Genomic DNA, 23,361 nt, shown 5'->3' with positions numbered 1-23,361 from the left:
AAAATACTTCAGACATTATCTAGTTTCACTATAAATCAGAAAATCGAAGTCCAAAGTAGTAATATGCCTAAGATCTTAGCTTTTTTCCTTTATTCTCTTTCAGCTTTTTCTCACAAAGAATGTTCAAGAAAACAAAGACTAAAATAAAAAGGTTTCAGCAATGTTATCTATAAAACCCACATGGATAGTAACTAATTGTTTTTATTGTATTGTTTGAGCATATCATGAGTGTTTTCATAGTAATCAAACTAAAAAAGATTCCTTTCCACACTCAGTTCATTACAGCAATATTTTATTATAAACCTAAACATTTAATTCTAACAAATATTTAAGAAAGATTTTAATATTATAACTGAAAATTTATAGAAACTTAAAAAACTACAAATTTAGAGTGCAAACCCATTATTCCATGATACTATATAATTTGGATTATACTTTGGGATGGATGTCTAATATCCTAATAAACATGTGATTTCATTCCTACTTTCAAAAATGTTATAATCTTTGTCCCTGACAGAGTTGTTACCAAGTCTGTGTTCCTCCACGTGATTTTTTAAAAAACAAACTTTTAAAGTTTCTCTTTAAATTTTATGTCCAATATTCCTTGTGATATTTTGAAATGTATTCAGTTGCTCAAAAGCCTTGTAGTCTCCTCCTTTGTCTAAAGTTCTCCTAAGAATGAGCAAAATTTAAGAATTTAGAATTTTGCTTTGCTCAAAATCTTTAAAAAATGTTTTTTTTATTTCCAAGTTTCATATTTAGTTTTTTCAGCCTTTAAGAGAAAGATTGCTTGTAACAAGTAAGACCATTTTGAATATAAAAAGAGCAAACCCTTAGTTTGTATATACTAAGGATATCAAATGAAGCTATTTTAGGAATTTGAGAAAAAGTGAAAAATACAATTTAGATTAGTTAGAGAAAGTATGCTGAAAATTTATGGAAAAGTAGTCTAATATCTAAAATTATTTTCACATTCAACAGGGATCTCAAAGATAACAGAGAATGAAAGTTTTCTGCATCCTTTTAGAAAAACTATGGTGCTTTGTGTTGACAAATCTTTGCTACAATTATATGGAATTTGAGGGGATTCTAGGATCTAGTAGACTCATAGGATATTGAATAGAAAGTGTGGAGTTCTTTGGTAGAATAGGCTAATACCTAAGTACTCAGAGCCTCAGTTTCGGTTTCTAATCTACACTGCACAAATTGTTATTTCAGTATGCAAGCAGAACTGGAAAATTCCTTCTTTAAAATCACTGAATATCACATCACATTCTATCTGTAAACTTTCTGGATTTGGATACCAGCATAACTGCTAAGCACTCTAGGCATGGATCTAGAGAGCAATAAACTTTCAATTATAAGGCTTGGGTTTCCCATTTGATGCACGCCTAATGTAAGTTAGGGTCAAATTGACATATGTTAGGATCATGGAAAGCAAGCCCTTTTACCCCAAGAATGTGATCTTCTTTATGTGAGAGAAATTAACCTTAGGTGAAACTGCCTGAAAAGTCCTCATCTCTACTCCTATGAAAAAAAATTGAGTATTTAAGGATAAATTTACTGAAAATTATGCAAATCAAGAAAATTAGAAACTTCAGGAAAAACAGTATTTTTAAAAAAATAAAAATGTAATAATGATACACTGCCTGGCTCTGCAAGACACATACAGGGTGGGGCAAGAATAGGTTTACAGTTGTGAGTATGTGTAACAGAGTTTATTCTTTTATTATTTATTATTATACTAATTTCGATACAAATAACTATAAACCTACTTTTGCCCCACCCTGTATAGTTATACTAATGTAAATGCTGATTACTCATTAAACTAAAATTGTAGTAAGTATATTAGAAAAGCAAGATAAGAAAAAAATAGAGATAGGGAATTTAAAAAGCTAAAATCTCATCTACCATTATCAGGAAGTCAATAGATAATGTCTAAAAGGGATAAATCAAGAAAAACTGGAGTAGGCATATTATCACCATGGAATAAAAGGCTAAACAAAAGATGAAATTACTTTGAAAATGGTGGGAGGGGAATTGCTGTTCTTCACTATGAAACTTTGGTATTAGATAATCCTTTAAACCATGTAAAATAATTTTTAAAGAGGGAAAAAACACCCAAGCAATTCTATTTTATGAAAGTCTGGTCATTTTATTTACTTCTAGGGGAAATTTATTTTTATCTGTTACTTAGCTGAAGCACATGTAATAAAGCTATATAAGCAGAATTCAATGCTAGAGATTCAGTCATAGAACATGAACGACAACACATAAACAAAAGAAAATAATGCAATATAAAATTTTTCTTCTATAAAAAGACAAGAAGCAGTCCATTCCTTCATGTAATTTAAGGTTTATTTCTTTATATAATAAAAGTCACCATACATACAGTAATTTAAACAAACAGTACGTAGTACAGCATGATTCCAAAATTCCCTAAAAAGAAATTATAGTCTATTAAGTATTCTAAATATTCTGTCTTCCCTTCATGTTTAATTCTTAAAATGCTAAATAGAGATAGAATCGTAAGTAATAAAGTTTTGACTACTCCCTTTGAAAACATACCTTTCAAAAAAAGGATTTACTTTTGGAAAAGTCTTTCTCTAAAATAAAGGATGAGCAACTGTATGATACATATGTGATATATGAGCAAATACCTTTTTAATCACACACAGCTCTTTCAAAACCAACATAACCTCAAATCGACCATTTCTTTTTGTAAGATAAAAATTGAAAAATGCTTTACAGGCTAACAGCCTAGGCAATAATGCTCAAATTTGTCCAGCCAGAAGTTAAATGGAACATGGAAGCAAAAGAAAAGGCTCAAGCAATTTCACATTTATAAATGGCCTACCTATGACAAGATGCGCTGATTTCAATAAACAGGCAATAGTATTATCTACCACAGTATATTGTAATTTTTTAAATTAGGGTAATAGATAAAAGAAAAGCTTGCAATGCTACACACTAATATTCTAAGATTTGGTCTTTGTGTATCCAAGGATTATGTCTTTACTTACACATTGACTAATATCTATGAGAAACAGAAATCTGATAGTTTTAATGGCTTTATGCTCTTCTATCCAGACTGTAAACCTGTTAGGTATCCTTTTGAACCATCTGTTTAGTGTTGGTGCTTAACAACTACATGTGCTCATGTTTTTTATCATACCACTCTAATTTAAAACTAGTTGTATGTAGGGCTTTAAAAATTTTTTGAGATATGTTACGTGGCAACAAAATTATACAGCATTTACATGTCACTATGAAACACTTGAAATAACTAAGTTATTTGCATATCTAACTTCAAATGTACATATACCAGAATGACTGTTTTATGAAAAATAACTGGGTAAGTATCATTACTATTCAGGGTAATCTAAGTAGTAAGGTCTTGAGAATGAACAGTGAAAAATGTTGTTTTTTAAAAAAGAGTTTTCCTTTACCTTAATTTCTCCTCTTTCTCACAAATTGAATCCCTGTGTATGATGGCCAACAATAGAACCTAGTATTAATATAGTATTTTATATATCTACAGAATACTTTCACATATATTAACTAATTCAATCTTTACAATGACTGAATAGTCATTCCTAGAAAGGTATGTGACATATAATTACCACATAGAGACTATCGACACAGTCCTCCTCATGTAATTTATCATAATTTAAGATATATTAAGTTACCTCTTCAAAGGTTGAAGAAATATCTATGACATATTCTAGTTAGCCCAAGACAGAGCTAACAGTACAGGGTAATATTTACTGATTTAACAAACAGAACTAATGTTTTGATTTAAAAGTTGCAAATGGACACAAAAAAGAAATAAAATCCAAAAATATATATACGATGAACCTTGATTTTATCTGAATTGGATAAAATTACTGAAAATCTACCCTTTATTTTTTAGAATGGCCAACATGAGCCCTTAAAATATCAGACTAGCAGTTTTCTAACTTTTTATTAAGGACCCCTTCTCTTAAAATTTACTGAGGTCTCCAAAGAGCTTTTGTTTTAAGCTATATCTATATATATTTACTATATTAAAAATTAAAATTAAGAACTGAAAAATACTCATCCATTAAAAATATCAAACTCATTGTATGTTAACATAAAGAACATTTTTATTATAAATAATATCTTTTCCAAAAACAAAAATTTTAGAGGGAAGTGCCATTCTTTTTACAAATGAGTAAATCTCTCTAATATCTGGCTTAATAGAAGACATCTGGATTCTTAAATCTGCTTCTGTATTCAATCTATTGTAATACACTGTTATACTCGAAGTACATAAAGAAAACTGACAAAAATAAAATCGGAAAAAGAGCCTTTCAGGCAATTATTGATATTCTTCCTTGATGCTACTAAAATTCAGTAAAGTGGAATCTGAAATCATATCAATGACCTTTTCTTCCATTTGTCTATCTGGTATGCTGAATGAATCTTTTAAATGTCCATGATTTCTTATTATGCATTGGTCATTTTGGTAACATTGGTTCATTGAGTTATACAAAGATCTTCCAAATTTTGTACATTTCATTATTCAATACAAAAAAATCAGTTTGATTAATATCACCTCCAATCTCATCAGAAGTTTAAATATTGAGAAGCATCTTAGCTCATGATTTCTATAATTCAAATTTTATCACTGATAACACACACTATCAGTGTTTTCCTTGAAGTGACAGGTTTACTTTGTTCATTTTTGAGAAAATGTCTGCCCAATACTTAAGTGTGAATAACTAGCTTTTCAGTAGTTCTTTCAAGTAAAATTACTGTTCCACAAAATAGAGACTTGTTCAGCTTGCAACTCAAAAAAAAAATGATCGGTATTTTTCCTTGAGATAATCACCACACTTCATTACACAACAGAAATGTTTAATGCATACTTCTCATTTTGTTCTACAGAATGTTAAAGATACATACAATGATCAAAACTCAATAAAATAACTTCCACTGCTTCATCAAGGACACTTTTAAGTGCAACTGGATTTCTTTTTAACTGCAAGTATAATATATTGTGTGAAGAATACAATAACTACTGGTACAATTTGGTACCCCTCCTTGATTGATGCTAAGGAGTCAACAGTTTTACCTACATCTGCTTTGAACCGTTAGTGCTTTTGCAACACAGGCCAAAAAGACAAATGACATCTAAATACTATTATGAAAATAATTTTGACCTGACAAATAGACCCCCTGCAATCTGTTGATCTCATTTTGAGACCCATGGATTTGGAAAATCAATTCCTGTTCTTGGTATGGAGACCTGAATACTTACTATTATGCTAATCAGTGCCTTTATAAAGTAAAAGAACCTTCATTCATATGGTGGTCAACCACATAGCCAGTAACTGAACCAAAGATTGTTTAGCACCAATACCATCACTAATCTGTGATGGCACTTACTTTTACCCCTTGTCCTTAATCCTTACAATAAGGTCATAAAAATTTGTTTTAATCGGTATTCTAGGGCAGACCCAATCAGCCTTAGAGACTCAAGAAATCTCAAATTGAGCAGAGATTAAATTTCCCAAGATTAGTGACAGACTTAGGGCTTACACCCCCATCCTATCAATTCAGTAGAGTAAGGATTCTTAACCTGAAGTCCACAAACCATCCTAGGGTAATTCAAATAGTTCACTTGATTAGTTATCAGTGACAAGTATGATTGTCGGTTTTGAGAAGCAATGAAGCACTTTAAAATGAAGAACGACTTTAAAAAATACTTCCAAAGTATAATCTGTTCTAACATACACAGTCATAGAAACTTATCTCAAAAGTTTTTAAATTGATAAGAAAATCCTTTTTCATTATTAGTTTCTCTAATATTTAAAAAAAAACAAACAAGGTCCCCATACAGGATAACTGTAGAATATGAATTCAAGTAAGAGGAAAATAAGATTACCACAATATTGGTTTAATTTGCCATTGTCAGTGTATCATAAGAATGTTCCAAAAGGACCACAAGCTAACTTCATTTTAAGCCCCACAATTACAGGAAAAATAACTGATGCCTATTTATAAAGCACTACTAAGGGAAGGCGAAATGAAAGAAGAAATGTATACAACAAAAAGAAGTAAATAAAAGAGGAAAAATAGGCATGGATACAAACAAGCATAGTACTTAAAAAGATGTGATGAACTGAAAACCAAGTTAGAGGAAAGGCACACAAATAGGGACGTAAGGAATTATTAATAGAAAAGCTAAAGAAATTTGCAACATGGTCTACAAATGGTGCAAGAGCAGTAAACAGTTAGGGGAACCTCCAATTTAAATAAAGCAGATCACTAGTTTTTAAAAGAGGAGTAACTGACCCATGATTTAGAATATTTTGTAAGCAGCTGTGATTGGCAAAATTGATGGATAATGGGATGCTCAGAAGAAATGTACAATATTCAATAAATATTGGATTTCATTTCTCCATTGCAGAATTTAAAACTAACAAAAAACAGAAACAAACCTCTAGAGAAGTATGCAAAGACGACTGGGATTTTCTTCCAGAGTAAATATCAAGTAATTATATGAATATTCTCAGAAAACAGAAAAATTTATTGAGAATAACACTGACCAAACTCTGAAATACTGCTTCAAGCTTGTTATGTCCACAGGTGAAATTCTGAATCCTAATCATAGAACACAGCGGTACCTCGGTACTCATCACTAATTTGTTCCGGAAATCGTGACGAGTGCTGAAATCAACAAGTGCTGAAATCAACAAGTGCTGAACAAGGAAGCATTTTCTCTTGTGGGTAGGCATCATGACTCATACAGGTTCTAGCAAGTGTGAGGAGTCTCAAGCAAGTACTGAGTACTGAAACATTTTCTTCTTAACAAAATCCAACAAGTACAGGGTTTGAAAAGTTCTGAAGCCGATATGACTGCATAATACAAAGATGGCTAAATTCTTAGAACTGATTAGTGATAATGCAACTTCTCAGAGAATTGTTAAATCTCCTGATAAGTTATATCCTATAAATGCAGACTTTAAAGTATTCCAAGAGCCCAAAAGAACTGTCATAACACATCCTCAAAGCTATTTTACTAAATAAATATAATAATAAAATATACATGAACAGTTACGAGAATTTAAACAAGACCGCAAATACATAGCTAATGAAATGTTTCTCATACAAAATTAGGCATCATTGTCAAAACACACTATTATACATTTAAAAGTCTTTAGTTGCAAGTTAGGAATAAAATAAACTAAATTTCCTATTTTTTCATGCAAAATTAAATATCTAAACTCCACATCATTGTACCTATAAATGCATAATTTTAAGTATACTCCATCTGTTCATCTTTAGCCTTTACATCCTCTTTCATTCTTCTTTCACATACCGTATGTGGTATTCCACCAATTCTTTTTGCAACAGTTCTTGAAATTTGTTCCTTCTTCTCCAAATAGCCCACCTGGATCTAAAACCTCACCACAATAGGCAGATTACCATCTATCACTACCCACCTATCTTCCTTGTCCCTGCTGTTTCCCCACCTTTGTTCCAATCACAATTACAATGTGTGTTCATTGATTCGCTGATGTATTCTTAGTACTTCTGATAGTGTACATAGTAGATGCTCAATAACTTATTAGATGAACAAATGAATTCCATACTCAGTCTATTCTACAAACTAATGCCAAAATGATTTTTCTACAATCATACTTTTAATCCCCTAATAAGGAACTTTAAATGGCTCTCCAATGCCTGCTATATATAGTATAAATTATACTAGTTAATTTTCAAGTTTCCCATAGTCTGGTCTACTCTGCCTATGTGACTTTATATTCTATATACTATTTTCCAACTTAGATCCTCTACTAAGGTTAGTCTCCTCATCATCTCGCAAATCATAAATACAATATTCCTTGTCCTCAAGCTGCTTCCCTAATTTAAAATACCCTCCTCATATATGGCTACCCAAGTTCAATTATTCTTCAAGGTTTAAATCAAACCCAACTGCCTCCCTAGTTAGGTTTCCCTGACTATCCACACCTACAGAAGGCCAAATCTAACTTCAAACAATAGGGGTCCCTAATCTACAAACAAACTCTCTCTCTTGCTTGCTTGCTCTCACTCTCTCATACATACTCTTCTCTCCCTCTCTCCCTCTTCCTCCTTAACACAAAAGAAACATAAAATTCATATAAATTTAAGAAAGAAAGGGAAAAAGCAACCTAATAACCAGAGATGTGTTTTCAAATATATGCTTGGGACCACTCACCATTTACTATAGATTCATCATAGTAGCTCCCTTCGATAGCTCAGCTGGTAGAGCGGAGGACTGTAGATTCATCATAGTTAGTTACCCCCAATGCAAATACTTAAGTTTAAAATAATGAGATACTACATGGTTCTAAATCATCACATGTATATTCTATTTACAAAAGGGGAAATATAATTCATTTGCAAAGATTTTAATGAGTTGGAAAAATTTAAGGTAGCCTGAAATTATGAGAAAACGCAACACTATTTTTCCTGAACGTTCAAATTAACTGATATTTTACTGTGATTTACTTTCTTTAACCAGTTTTGGTAAAAACGGGTTGGAATACTGCTTCTACAGGTCTCTCTCCACAGTTTTTCATCCTCCACAACTTTGGACTAGAACTCAATAGCTAAAACTAAACCATCTTCCTGGGGCCTTTACCACCCAGGCCAAAAAAACCATTCATGCTGTTGTCGATAATAATGTGAAGTCTGAGTTTTTTTCTAGCCATAACTAGGAAAGTAGTCATATTAAGAATATACCATTTTTAAAATTTCCTAAAAGACTACTAAGGCCCTGGCCAGGTAATTCAGTTGGTTGACGCGTTGTCCTCATACACCAAGATTATGGGTCAAAAAGTCAGGGCACAAGAATCAACCTATGAATGCAAAAGTAAGCGGAAGAAAAAAACGATGTTTCTCTCACTCTAAAATCATTCAATAAATAAAAATATTTTTAAAATACTACTAAAATATTCCCAGAGTTTGATTTTCAATATGAAGATTATGCTAAAATAAAGCTACAGTTAACATTTCTATTACAATTTTCTTTGCATATAACTGTTAAAATTAGGTATTATTTTCCAGCTTTCTATTTCAATTCAAAATGCTAATTCCTAGCTCCAGTGGTAATCAAGAGATCATAGATGCATAAAGAATAAGGAAGTGAATTCCTTCTCCACTTTAGTTATTCCTACTCTATTCCACTTTATCTACCCATTGCTATTATCTAACATAGGCCCTAAATCACCACTCAGAATTGCCACCTCCAAAAACTCAAATTCTGAAAGTCCCCTCTGACCTCAACCTATTCCACCCTCTCTCATTCCTTTATAGCTTCTAAACCTCTTCTCCTTCATCCTTATTGTAACCTGCAGTCTAATCAGCCTCCTCCTGATGACACTTTTCCTCCTCACTTTAATACTCACACTGTATTCAACTGTTCAACTGAGATTTATCCCACCTCACATCTACATACCAATCCCCAATTCTGAATAAACTCTGCAGATATTTTTGTCAGTTTCTGAGCATCTAAGCATTAGTGAATAAGTTATTCAACCACGCCGACTGGCTCCACCACAAACGTGTGGTTTCCAAGTTTCAAGTCATCAACCCTGCATGACAATACTTGTATTCATCTTTAACTGACTCCTTTTGTTATTTCTTCCCAGCAGCTTTGCGTAATTTTTCCACTTTCCTTAAGCCTCCAACCTTTTAATGTTGCTGTTTTCCTAAGAACTGTCATTGGTCCTCATCTACATTTTTTCCCCAACATCCATGTCCTTAGTTTATAGTATAAGCTTAAAATCTAATTTCCGTATCTCTCTACTCCACACCTTTCTCCGCAGTACCAGACCTATGTACCACCTTGCCCACAAGGTATGTGTCACTATTCACCAAACAATCCAAAATAAACTCAAAACTTATTTTCTACACTTCCTCTCCCCTTAATTTTTCATTCTCCTATGATGCCTTACCACAAAAGGCAATACCCATCCACTCTTCAGCCAACTAAAAAACCTGGTAATTACCGTAGACTCAATCTCTCTCTCTCTCTCTCCCTCCCCCCCCCTTTTTTTTTAAAAATAGCATGGTATCTAAGGACATGGTATCTTCTACTCCCCACTTCTTCAAATGTATTTCCCATGTGCAAGAAGCATATAATCCCTGCTTTGGCCATACAAAATACTCTACAGTTCCCTGATTCCACCATTTTTATTCATATCTTCATGTTATTAGCTTAAAGAGTCCTTCCTCCTAGTTTCACTGTTTATGACTCCTACTCAACTTTCATGTCCCAGTTCAAATGTTCCCTTGTACAAGAAGCCTTTCCTCCATGAAAATAATCTTCTCTCTATGCCAACATGGACCAAGAATATAATTCTGCTATATAGAACATAAGAGTATATTACGCTGCAATTTGTTTACACGCTCATCCCCCTTACCTTATTCAGTACCACATACCCAGTGCTTAGCAGAAAGCCAGCCCTCAGAAATGATTCACTGAATGAATGGATATTTTAAGTAAACCATCACTTCATCCCTCTAACTGAATATTGTACTTAAATCCTGAAAAAGAGGTCTCTGCCCTGAGTCTTACTCTGGCTCTTCTCAGGCCATGCCCCTCACTACTGGGCAAGGAGTCTGGGGAAACAAGAGGATGTACCCACATATGCCCCTGTCCAGATGACTCTCCAATTATCAGGAACTCTGGAATTTTTTGCCCAAATACCCCTAACCCAATTTCAGCGTCCCTGCACAGGTCTCTTCCCCAGGTGTGTCCTGAAGATAGACTATGCTACAGATATATACACCCCTGGGGCCAACAAGCACCTATTTGGAGGATGAAGTACAAGAGCCTAGACTGCAGTCATGCATGCAACATGTTCACAAGCATGCACACGAAACCTCTCTGCCAGACCTGGTGCCTGCCAGACAGAGCCAGACATGATGCGAGGATATAAAACTGTGAGCTTATGAATTCTAAACTCCACAAACTCTAAATTTGACTCTTTCCTTTCAAGTCATTATAAAGGTGTATTTATCAAGGTAAAAAACCAGGAAATACTTAACAATTTGTTAGCCTGGTTTAGAACCTTTAAATAGTTAGGCCTTTTGAGGTAAATGTATGCTTGCCCTGTCTCTCACCAATGTTAGAGCAAGCCTTCTCTCACTAAGAATAAAGTTTATTCTTCAACCTAGTTTTATTAATTATTTAACTAGCCAGACCTGGCCGGGTAGCTCAGTTAGGTTAGAGTGTCATCCAGCACCAATGTTGCGGGTTCAATCCCAGATCAGGAAACGTACAAGAAACAACCAATGAATGCATAAAGAAGTGGAAAAAAATCAATGTTTCCCTCCCTCTCTCTCTCTGTAAAATCAATCAATAAAAGAAAAAAACTTCAAAAATTAACTAGCAAAACAGAGCTAAAATAATACAGGACTAAAGATAATGTTAAGATTATTTTCTCATTTCAATAACTGGTTAAATAATACATTAAATGACTGACTCAGGATTTCAACTTACAATGCTCAAGTCCATCTTTTTTTCCTCTATACCACACCAACTCTCTAAAAGCAGCTTCTTTACCAATGACTAATTTGACATATTAGAAAACTTCTCAATACCAATTAAGTCTTCAAATAGTTATTTTAAAATATTAAAACTTTATGCTTAAAACTGGTATATATCTGTTTCATAAATCCTAAAAGAAGATCAATTGGTGTTATTCTGAAAGAGTATAGTTAAGAATTGGTCTTCCTTTCCATCTATACTGTGAGGACTGATTTCCCATAATTAACATATTAGAAAGAGAAATTTCAGTTAAAATTTTAGAATTACTCCCATACGTAACAACTAGTTCACCTGTTCTTCCCCAGGTTTCTATCATTTTCTATAGCTTAACTAGATATGTGTCATACTAAGAATCAGACATTCACTATGGATTGCTCTAGAAGACACTGGTCTAATATAAGACTGTAGACAAAAATCTCAATTTGTTGGACATCATCAGAAAAGTTAATGGAAATCAAACTGGAAGCATTGTGTACTCTACCAGAGAAAATCATGGACTATGACTTGTTCTTATCACCTCACCTTAAGCAAGACATAACATAGGTGGAGAAAATATCCAGTAAAAGTAACTAAAACAAGTAAGAGGACAGAGAAAGAACAAAAGGAGAAATAGAAGACAAACTAAAGAGTAAAACAAACTAAATCTTACAATACTGGAGAGTGTCCTCAAGTTTTTGAAAATGAGTAAAATGATAAAATCTTCATTCACTCCTTTGACATTTACTAAAAACTTACAGCATACCATTTATGCTAGGTAGTGGTGATACATGCCAGGCTCTATGCTAGGGACTGGTGATGACACAACACAAAATCTCTGGTCTCTAAATGCTGTCTAGTAGTCACACCACTTTAACAATTTAGTGAAGGTAGATATGGGATCATAGGGTAGACAGCAGTAAACTCTGCCAAGGGACTTCACAGGATGTGAAAGGATGAGTAGGAATTTGTGGGGGGGGGGCAGGGAGAGAGAGGAAGAGAAGGAAAGGACAGTCTAGGAAAAAATGACTATTACAATAACAGAATAAAACAATAAAGATATGAACAGCTAACATTTATCGAACACTTGTTACATGCTAGGCACTGTGCACAAATTATCCTATTAAATTCTCATAATAACCCTATGATTGTCTTATTTATCCTGTTTATAAAGGAGGAAACTGAGTGGTTAAGTAACTTGCTAAAGATCGTACAGGTATATAAAGGTAACACCAACAGAGATTATACAAAACTAAGCTATGAATAATCATGATTTGTCTGAGGAAATGTAAGTAGGTAGGTATGGTACAGCACAGAATATAATAATGATAGCAACCAGCCCTGGGGGTACCATGGTCAACAAAACAGAAAATAAGATACTATGCCTCCTTTAGTATAGATTATGTCCACTTCAGGAAGGAAACATCATCTCCCATTTTATAGATGTAGGAACTGAGATTTGATAATAATAAGGAAATTATTTAAGATAATACACTAATAAGTAGCACAGTGAGAACTGAACTGTGAGTCACACAGTTCAGTTCTGTCTGACACATGCCCAAATTCATTCCACTTTATCACATACCCTATTATTCAGTCATACAATAGAAGTGTATCAAGAACCTACTGTATGTCAAGCACTATGCTAGGACTAGAAAGATGAAAGATATAATACCCTAGCTTCCAGAAATTCACAAGTAGTCAATAGAGTCAAGCATATCAAGAACTGTAATAAAAAGAGATAAATGCCGTCATTGAACGATATAGTCACACCTCGGTACTCCTCGGCTTCAGAACTCGTCAAAACCTGTATTCCTGGCATTTTAACAAGACAAAAGTATTTCAGCACTCGTTGCTTGCTCGCCAGTTGGCACCTCGGCGCCCCACCCCAGCCCCAGTGGTGAATCAGAGACCAATCGTCACTCTCAGGGTAGTTTGCAAACATTTCGATACTCGTTGGTTTGAGCACTCAGTCAGGAGTTCCGGAAAGAATCAATGATGAATACCGGTACCACTGTATAAGGTCCAATAGAAGCACAAGTTGGAGTACTAAGTCTAAGATGAGCCAGGGTATGGCAGAGGAGCAGTGATGGTAAATAAGCAGCAGTCAGTTAAGAAAGCAATAGTGAGGAGGTGGAAGAGTGTTCTGGAGAAGGGAAGAATATATAGAAAGGCACAGAAACCTATGAGAATACAGCTTATCTTGGGGTACTATAAGTGTGCTTAATCTTAGACTATGCATTGAGGTGGTACTATGCAAAGATAAAACTAGAAAATTAGGCAGCAGCCAATATCTTGAAGGACTCTGCCTGCTTAACAATGTCTTTATTCTCAAGGTAGAGGCTATTGAATCATTTTAAAGATAGGAGTGTTTTAGAAAGTTTCATATGATCACAGATGAGAAGACAAGTTTTCAAGGAAGCAAGCCCAAAGGTAAGAAGAACCAGTTAAGGACTACTGCATTAATCTAAGAGTCAGAGGCACAACTGAGAAGTACTTCGGAGGTAAATCACAAAATTTTGTAATAACATAGTACCTTGGGAGTGTGTTTTTAAAGAAGCAACAATCAAAAACTATAAGGTCCAATGAGAAAACCTGAGAGTGACCATATCAAAATTCAGAGCCAGACATGGACAATGGGGTGGGGATCAACTGTGAGGGTGGGGCAGGTGAGAGTACCAGGGGAAAAATGAGACAACTGTAACTGAACAACAATAGATACAAAAATCAGACTCAGTGACACACTGGTAAGACAACTTATATACGTGTGTATATGTACATTTTTTTTAATCCTCATCCAAGGATATGTTTACTGATTTCAGAGAGAGGGGAAAGGAGAGAGGGAGGGAGAAAAGAGAGGAAGGGAGGCCAAGGGAGAGATAGAGAGATAAAGGGATGGAGGGGGGAGGTAGGGAAGGAAGGAGGGAGCCGGGGAAGGAGAGGGAGAGGAACATCAATTGGTTGTCTCCCATACATGCTCTGACTGGGGATAGAACCCACAACCTAGATATGTGCCCTGACAGGAAACAGAACCTGCAGCATTTCAGTGTACGAGATGATGTTCCAACCAACTGAGCCACCAAGCCAGGGCAACAACTTATATATTTTATAAGTTATTTGGGGGTTATTATAGTCATAAAACTAGTACAATCTACTTTTTAAACTTAGGCATTGATAACTAAGGAACATTTTTCAGTCAACTTCCTCTATTAAATGGTTACTTTAAATACACTTTATGAAACAGATTCTCAGAGAATACTTAAACAGAAGTTGGATGACTGTGTGTCAAGGGTTTAATTAAAAAGGTATTTCACAGCGCTGACCAATGTGGCTCAGTTGGTTGGGCATCGCCCTGTACGGTGAAAGGTCACTGGTTTGATTCCCAGTCAGGGCACATGCCTCGTTGCAGTTCGATCCCCAGTAGGGGTGTGTACAGGAAGCAACGATCAATGTTTCTCTCACACATTGATGTTCCTCTCCCTCTTATTCTCTCTCCCTTCCTCTCTCTCAAAAAAAAAAGAAAATGATTTTTACAGCAGATAACTTCTGAAGTCCCTTCAAACTCAAGATTCTAAAAGAAGAAAAGCCACCACAAATATATTACATTTACTATGTATTTGAAGTACAGATCTCTACAGCTATCTAATGGGATTGAATCATAGAGTAATTCCAAATATTGTTCTGATACTATTAAAAATTTTCTCAGTACTTAAAACCCTAACATATCCATACTTTCAACTGCTTAGGTAATATGAATAGCATACCTTTTAAACTTTAAAATGACGAAATCAACTACTGTCACAAATTCCTTAAAAATTCACAGCAAGTAATATTCAAAATTGGTTACAGAACTGAATGTCATCTCAAACAGAAAAGCAATTATTTCTATTTCACTGTCACAAAGCCATATATATATATGTATACACACACACACACACACACACACACACACACCCCCGCCCCCCCCCCTCAAAGCTCTGAGGAAAAAATATTTCATTCAGTTGAAGTAAGAAAATGCCCTGCACCATGCAGAAGAGCTAGGTCATCATTTCAGATCTCTAAATAGCTTCCTCTTCCCATTAGTTAAAGAGGGCTGACACCATGTCACAAGCTCTTACAGAGATTCTTTTGATTCAAGGAGCTACTAAATGAAATCCAGGATTCATCTCTGAATACAGTGAATCCCAAGTCAGTGAACAGAATCCAAAATTATATACGGCAGAATCAGTAAACTGGCATGAAGAAATAAACTCTTTACTTTTAGATTCTAGGTACAAAATGGCAAATCTAGTCACTAAATAAATCAATATTCTTACTCTTAATTAACACTTTAGATGAAAATAAAGTTCTACCATAAGGATCCTGTAACAAAATACTATGTCACACCTGAAAGCAAGAATGTAAGACTGGCAGGGCAAAAATGTATTTATTGAACAAGTATATAAACAGATTTCCACTCCTGGCTAAGCTGGAATAACAGAAACCAAATTTACCCTCCTGCCTGAAACAACTGTGGGGGGTTGGGGGAGAAAAAATATAGGAATGATTTTTTTCAAGACAATGGACCTCAGACAACAAAGAACAGTAGATTCCTGATAAACAGGAACCACACAAGATGGGACTTAGAATCGCCCTAGTTTACTGGAATTTCTAGGCCATGGAACAGGGATAGGGAACCCAGGCAGAGCCCGAGTAGAGGTGACATAACTTAGTATGGAGATAGCAAGGTGACTTTCCTATACAAGGCAGGGTACTTAAAAGTGGAGAGCTACACAGATAGATCCAGAGCTCTACAGAGGTATCCTTCAAGTCTTCAGCTGAGTACTTACCAGTACACATGTGTAAGAAACTACCCAAGGCTGTGAAAGAACCAATGGAAAGGACTCGAGGGTATACCACCTAGAATTCACACAACTTCAGGAATAACTCCTGTTACTACCAGCTATAGTGCTAAGAATGGTTTTGCCTCTGTACTACAACAGTAGTACTGCCTATTACAACTTAAAAGCAAGATCTGAAAAGATCAAACTGTTCCTAAGTTAACTGCATCCCAGAACAAAGCTCAAGAATTTTTAATGGAATACAAAAATATCTAGCACCCAAAAAGGTAAAATAATTCCAAATGCCTGGCATCCAATCAAAAATTACCAGGCATGCAAAAGCATGTAAACACAATCCATGAGATAAAACATCAATCAAAACCAACCCAGAAATGCCAGATTAAATTGTAGACCTAGACAGTCAGCCAGTTGTAACTGAATTCTACAATGTTCGAGAAGCTTGAGAAAAGACAGCGTGAAAGCTATACATGTGGAAGATACAAAAAAAAGGACTGCATTTCTAGAGATAAAACCACGTCTGAAATTAAAAATACAGATATATGCTGGCTAAGATTACCAGAACATTACACATTACAGAAAAAAAGATTAATGGTCTTGGAGACATAGCAAGATTATCCAAATGAAACAGAGAAGACTAAAAAACTTGAACAGAACATCGGTGAGTGTAACACCAAGCAACCTGATAAATGAGTACTAAATGTAACCAGATTTCCAAAAGCGGAAGGGGGGGGGGCAAAAACTAGATAAATTGTGTGCGTGCGTGCGTGCGTGTGTGTGTGTCTGTGAGAGAGAGAATAATGACCAAAATTTTTTCAAATTTGATAAAAACTACAGACCCACAGATCCAAGAAATTCGATGAACTCCTAGCACAAGAAACATAAAGAAAAATAACATTTCATTTACAAAAGATTTTTACAAATTCTATAACCAAATGTAATCTAGATATTAGACTAGGGCTACCTTTTAAGTTCACTTACTGGGTACAATTTCAACTGACAATTTAATAGAGTACATTAAATCAAACATTGTATTAAATAAGATGCTTAACAGAAGTCTTACTGATTTCAAAATTAGCAAAATATAGCTTTCAAAACAATGTATATTTTGTTACCCTAATGGGTAATGCATTTGTGTTGATCTAATTTTAACAATTTTTTAAAAGCTCTAAAGCATTCTTCTTTCTTAATTTTATATTTCTTTACTTAATAAAGGTCATTCAGAACAGAATTAGAACAGTGAAAAAACTTTTAAAGAAACTGAGAGGTGGAACTGAAAACAGAAGATTCGAGGTTCTCCCAAAAAACAACCTGGCAACCACTACTTTGTAATACCATTATGTTCAAAATACACATAATATGTTTTTAAGTATAAACGGTACGCAAAGTGGAAACAAGCTAAAGTGTTTTTTAGCACCTCAGCTAACTGTTCAGGACTCAAAGAAAACTAAATATTTTTTGGAAAAAGAAACATTCAAATAAAAAACATTAAAGTGGAAAACTAAAGTAATGTATTTTCCTATTTTTGTAAACACACCTATTTTTTTAGAGGTCAGCATACAAACTCAAAATTTTCTGTATAAAAACAAGCAAGAAAAAAGAGAGGGAAACAAATTCTGAGTATCTACTGTAATGGCTACCCTTCCTGTCATGTGTGTTCCCTAAAATAGAAGTCAATTTAATTAGTCTACCATTTTGCTTAGGAAATAGTGGGGTATTCAAAGATAAAATATAGTTCCATGGGAGAGCTGCCGAAAATATATTTACTATCCCTGGAAATATTTAATGTCTACATTCCTTTTACCTTTCTTAAGAAAAATATATATACATACACACATTTAGATAACATACATATTTCTTTGGGTGATTAGACAAATAAAATACTTTTGGAAAACATACAGTAGTATAATACTTCCCTGTAGGATCAAAACAGAGATTAAAAATAGTACACCAACTCTTTGAGTACACAAACTGAAAAGTTACCACTGGAACAATTATTTATGGATTTGATGACTTCTACCCACTTTTAAACAGAAAAATCTTTAAAGAAATAAATTTCAATAAAATACAGAATTGATATTTTATGTTAGGCTATTAGTCTATTAAGAGTAGACCATATCTCTCATAACATTTATTAATAATACACGAAATTCCCACATATATAAAAGATGAGAATGTTTTGAAATTAAAAGTTCCAAACTACTCTTGTAATCAGATTCTAGTCAAGAAAAATAAGGCAAAATATACATTATTTTGAGCACAACTGTAAAATGTACTTAGAATATATGTATGCTATTACTACAATACCTACAATGATAAAAATAGTTTTTATATCACTGATCCATCTACCAATATGAATTCAATATTCAATTCCCATCTCAAAAACTCTACTTAATACAAACTCAACACCATAAACATAAAAGACAAAGATCTGCCTACTAAATCATTACCTAGTCGTCATCAAGATTTCAGTTACCTGTATTTCAAAACTAGCTCTAATACCTTAAATGATTTCCCAAGAATTAATCTAATAATTCACACGATAAATCATCTACTCAGATTTAGTAGCATTTAAATTACTTGATATAGCAACAGTTCCTCACCAATAAGAACTATTGTTTGAAATTTTCTCGTCTGAAATCTATTACTTCACCAGTTTCAAATTCTGAGCCATTTATTTTTAGACACAAAGGTTAATAAGAAACATTTCTGCATCAAATGCGCATAACTTCACAGTAAAGACTTTTCCCTCCCCATAGGAAACTATTCTTACACTCTCATTTTACCCAATTATCGGAGGACACAATGTGGCATGAATATCAGCACTGAAGACAGTATGTGACAATACATGGTTTACAGAATGAAAAATCAAAGTTTCATAGTTTTAATCACTGGATTTTGATAAGTAGGCTGGACGGGTACGCTTATCACTTCTTTCAAGGTCCAACTGTTAAACCACCTGAATTTTTCTGGCCAAAGAACCAAATTAGGAGCTTAAAACATAAAATCTCTAAGTGCACAATATTCAATTTTTCAAAAAAAGTTACCTAGAAAAGAAAAAAAGAACACTTACATTTGGAGCATGACCTGGTTCAAGAATACCCCATCCACCAAAGCCACATATTCATCGAGGTTGGTCCCATTTCCTGCAGCCAGAGGTCCAAACGTTTTAACCTGAAACAGAATGATCATCAGGACACGAATGCCCACCTCCATCTCTGCAGCCACAAATAATGCAGCAAAATACACAACAAATAACACTCACCCAGGTGACCAAGGGGCTGGTCATGAACTGCTCCAGAAGGGGAGTAAAAATTTCGTTCTCCATTTTACAGCTAATGTATTTGAAAAAAGGAACTAACACACACACACACACACACACACACACACACAAAATACGACTAGGGAATTGGTCACTAAACGTTGAAGTAGAAATCAATGAACATCTATTTTGGCACGGGAAGAAAATCCCATCGTGAAGGGGAGAATAGAACTCTCCCTCCTCAAAAAATACCCCAGAGGGAAACGAGCCCAAATCCCGAGAAGTGGCTTCGACAGTAGCCACGAGCCGCAGCCTGCGCTGGAAATGTCTGTACCGGGCAAAGAGGGGCAAAGAAAAGGCATCTGGAGGAGGAGGAAGGGAAAGGGGGCCGGAGCAACAAGACAAAAAGCCCGTCAAGGTTGCCCAGCTCCTGGAGGAGCAAGACTAGCGAAGCTCTCCACAATGAATTAATCCCAACGTGGGCCAAATGAAATACCACGTTCGATTTCACGTTAAGGGTTCCGGACGGCCGCCAGGCTCGACCTCCGTGCGCCGCTCAACACCTTCCACCCCCCAGTGGGCATGGAGCTGCCTCGAAACGCGAAGCCTCTCCTGCCCCTCACCAACGACAGGCAGGGCTCGCCCCTTCCCCCCGAGCAGACACCATGCCTCGGCCGCCCTCAAGCTTCGCCTCCAGCCCCCTTCCCCTCCCAGGGGGTGGGGGCTTCAATATATGTCCCTAAGCCTCCAGTTTTCTGAGCCTCGCCAGCCTTTTCGGTGAGCCTCTGAGAACCCTGGCACAAAAATCACCGCCGCGCTCCAGCCTAGTCTTCTGCCCTCTGTGGAGGAGCTGGAGTAACGGCTTCAGAACCGCAGTGCCGCATCACACCCCGCTCCTCGCCTCTCAGCAGATGCCGCGATCTTGCCGTCAAAAGGAGCGCGCTGCTGCCTCCGCGCCCATATCCTTCCGCCGACTCCCCGCCCCTCCCGCGCCCCTGCCTCTGGATTGTGGGAGAAGAAAACCGCTGCATGAGCGCGCTCCCGAGCGAGCGCGTCCCCGGGTCGGTCCCGCCGCCGCCCAGATCCTGGCGGCGGGCGCGGGCACAGACGCGCTCTCGCTGCAGCTGCTGCGGTGGCCGGCGCCTTGCTCACTCCCAGGACGTTTGCCAGGGTCTGGGGGCGGGGATGGAGAAGACAGAGGAAGGGGGTCTGTCTGCTCGCTCATGCCTAATTATGGTTTATTTCCTCCCCGAGTGCCTTCTTTGATGTGTGAAGGAAAAAGAACAAAATCCTTCTCTTTTAACCATGAGGGATGCAGACAGCCTTTCGGACAGTTTGATTTGATCTCTTAAGCATGCTTTCGCCTGCAAAACGGAATGGGAAAACTCGCTGCAGCAAATAGCGAAGGAGGGACTTGAGCCACAAACTTGCTTTTTTTCTTTTTCTTCTTCTTCTTTAAAAATCCAGTACACTAAAAGCATGAATGCTCTTTAAAGTTGCAAGTGAATGTAGTAGGATTTTAAATAACCAAAGCTGTCTTTCAACTTGTTGGTATTCCCTGACTGGAGCAAACGTGATTCAGACGTTGTTTGACTGTTTGGCCGTTGGGGGAGAAAAAAAAATCCAAACAAAATCAAGAGCTACTAAGGAGGAACATTTGGAAGTCATTCAAGTTGGATGACAAATAAATAGATTACATATTTGTCATGAATCTCTATGCTATGCACGACTGGAACCATCAAAGTAATTTTAGCAGTTCTCCAGCTAAATTAAATGTTACTCTTCATTTCGAGGGAAAATAAAGCCTTTTTCCCTGAGACAAAATGGGAATGTAAAACAAATTTTTTGAGAGAATAAACATAGTATAGTGTTGTAATGTGTGCTGTTTATATTTACACAAACATCTACTTTGATTACTTGGGATTTTAAATGAGTGGCAAAAATTGTTTTGTCATACCACTGAATTAAGAAACAGCACCATTCTTTAACTAGGTAATTGAAAGCCTGAGCTCTAGTTTTCCTGCCTAGTTCAAATCCAGGCTGCGATGCTCCACAGCTGCATGAGCCTAGGCAACTTACTGAACCTGTCTGTGTTTCCCTTTCTTCATATGTAAAGCGGGGATAATAATTGAGTTAAATATCAGTGTATAGTAAGTGCTGTATAAATGTTATTGATGTTGTTTTTAATCATTATTCCCCCCAAATAAAGAATCTTTAGGAAAAAAACTTGAAATGTAACATCTCCTACTTTACTTCAGTTACAGGAGAGTGGCTCTTGCTTTGGAGAGCAGAGAAATGCCCTTCCAAAAATCATATTAATTAACATTCGGATGCATTTCTGTCACACTTTGCTACGAGGTGTACAGAGGAAAACCTTGCATCGCCTTAGCCAGCACACAGCCTTGGGTCATTCTGGTTCTAGGAATCCTTTCCTTCCGCCCTTGATGACTCTTTCTTAATCACAATTCTCTACTTGGAAGTGCAGACCAAGGAGGGGCAGGCACCAAGAAGGAAGCATTGCATTCAGGGGCAGCCCAATGCCTGACAGATTCACTTTTCTTTGTAATCCCTCAGAAGCTTGACTAAGTAACATTCAATTGTTCAAGCTTGTCCTGGGGTTTATCTCAAGACAGACCAACTTGCTTCATTCATATGTGAAAAACCCATTAAGTATTAATAGCAAAGTACATGAAGTTTGGGGCATTTTGGACAGTGATGACTGAAGGGTTAGCACAGGAGTTGTACATTATAATAGCATTGTTTACCCAGTTTACATTTAGTAGCTAGCCATCGCAGAAATCTGGATTTCCCTTTAATGCCAGATGGCCCCACATGTTTCCTAGTCTATCTTTAGGTTTTACACACACACACACACACACACATGCACGTGCACGCGCGCACACACACACACACACTCAAAGAAACATGAGGAGTTAATTGTAAAAACAGGAAGCTTTAGACCAGACTGAGGTCTGGAGTAACTTACTCGAAAACCTACCAATTCACAATTCTCTAGTTTAACAGCAGCCTTAGAAATGCTTTATAATATCTCAAGAGTACAATCAGGAAACTTCGCTGTCTGGCAAAAGAAGGATTTTACATTTACACAATTTAATGGTCTTCGAATTGCAACGTCCTGTAAGATTAAATCCAAAAGTTTGCTCCAATCCTCCTTTCACTTAAGAAGAGATTCCTCACGGTACTTTTGTTTTGTACTTTGTAGTCATTTGTTTGTTCTGAATTCATCCTTTCTTAAAATGTTAAATCCAGCAGGAAAGGACTTTAGAAAAATTTCCCCTCTGGTTAGGGTCTATGTTATTTGCTCTGCTCCCTTTTAACAGAAGTTAAATGGTTGGAATGAATCATGATCCTATTTAGGGGTTGCAAGAGAAAGATTCTCTCCCTCCCTTCACTCATGCCCCACCCACCCACCCCTGGCCGTGTATTATAATTGAGTATCCCCCTGCAGGTTACATATACAAAACACTACTGTTGTACCAAAAGCACGCTATGTACCTCCATCTTGATTTACAGTATAGAAAGTGATAGACTTAATCCAAATCAGGCTCCTTGGTGATAAATATTTGCAAAGCTAATCCCATCCATAAGCTATTATACTAAAAATAACAAATGCAGCTGCAGAATGGTACCATTGTTTATAAAATCCAAAAACTGAAACAACTCAAATGCCCATCAACCAATAACTTAATAAATAA

The 23,361-nt window shown here is 36.0% G+C and overlaps 1 protein-coding gene and 1 pseudogene across 2 annotated transcripts in view; one reads left to right on the top strand and one right to left on the bottom strand.

The window, feature by feature from the left end:
• CCDC88A (coiled-coil domain containing 88A) overlaps nucleotides 1-20,079 on the bottom strand; it is a 123,782-nt gene extending 103,703 nt beyond the window's left edge. Inside the window, exons 1-2 of one of the 2 annotated variants that reach the window (XM_054575430.1) lie at nucleotides 19,649-20,079; nucleotides 19,457-19,557 (exon numbers count right to left, since the gene is read on the bottom strand). In XM_054575430.1, coding sequence (XP_054431405.1) covers nucleotides 19,457-19,557; nucleotides 19,649-19,711 — 164 coding nt within the window. In that variant the 5' untranslated portion in view covers nucleotides 19,712-20,079. The remainder of the gene's footprint in view (nucleotides 1-19,456; nucleotides 19,558-19,648) is intronic. The other variant, XM_054575431.1, reaches the window with a different exon arrangement.
• A 595-nt stretch (nucleotides 20,080-20,674) lies between these two features.
• Nucleotides 20,675-23,361, top strand: part of LOC129072018 (60S ribosomal protein L6-like) — a 61,419-nt pseudogene continuing 58,732 nt past the window's right edge.

Source organism: Pteronotus mesoamericanus, unplaced genomic scaffold (genome assembly GCF_021234165.1).
Source record: "Pteronotus mesoamericanus isolate MK-2021 breed Mesoamerican mustached bat unplaced genomic scaffold, CSHL_Meso_final contig_291, whole genome shotgun sequence".
NCBI classification, from domain to species: Eukaryota; Metazoa; Chordata; class Mammalia; order Chiroptera; family Mormoopidae; genus Pteronotus; species Pteronotus mesoamericanus.
This window is presented reverse-complemented; position numbering and strand designations above follow the sequence as displayed.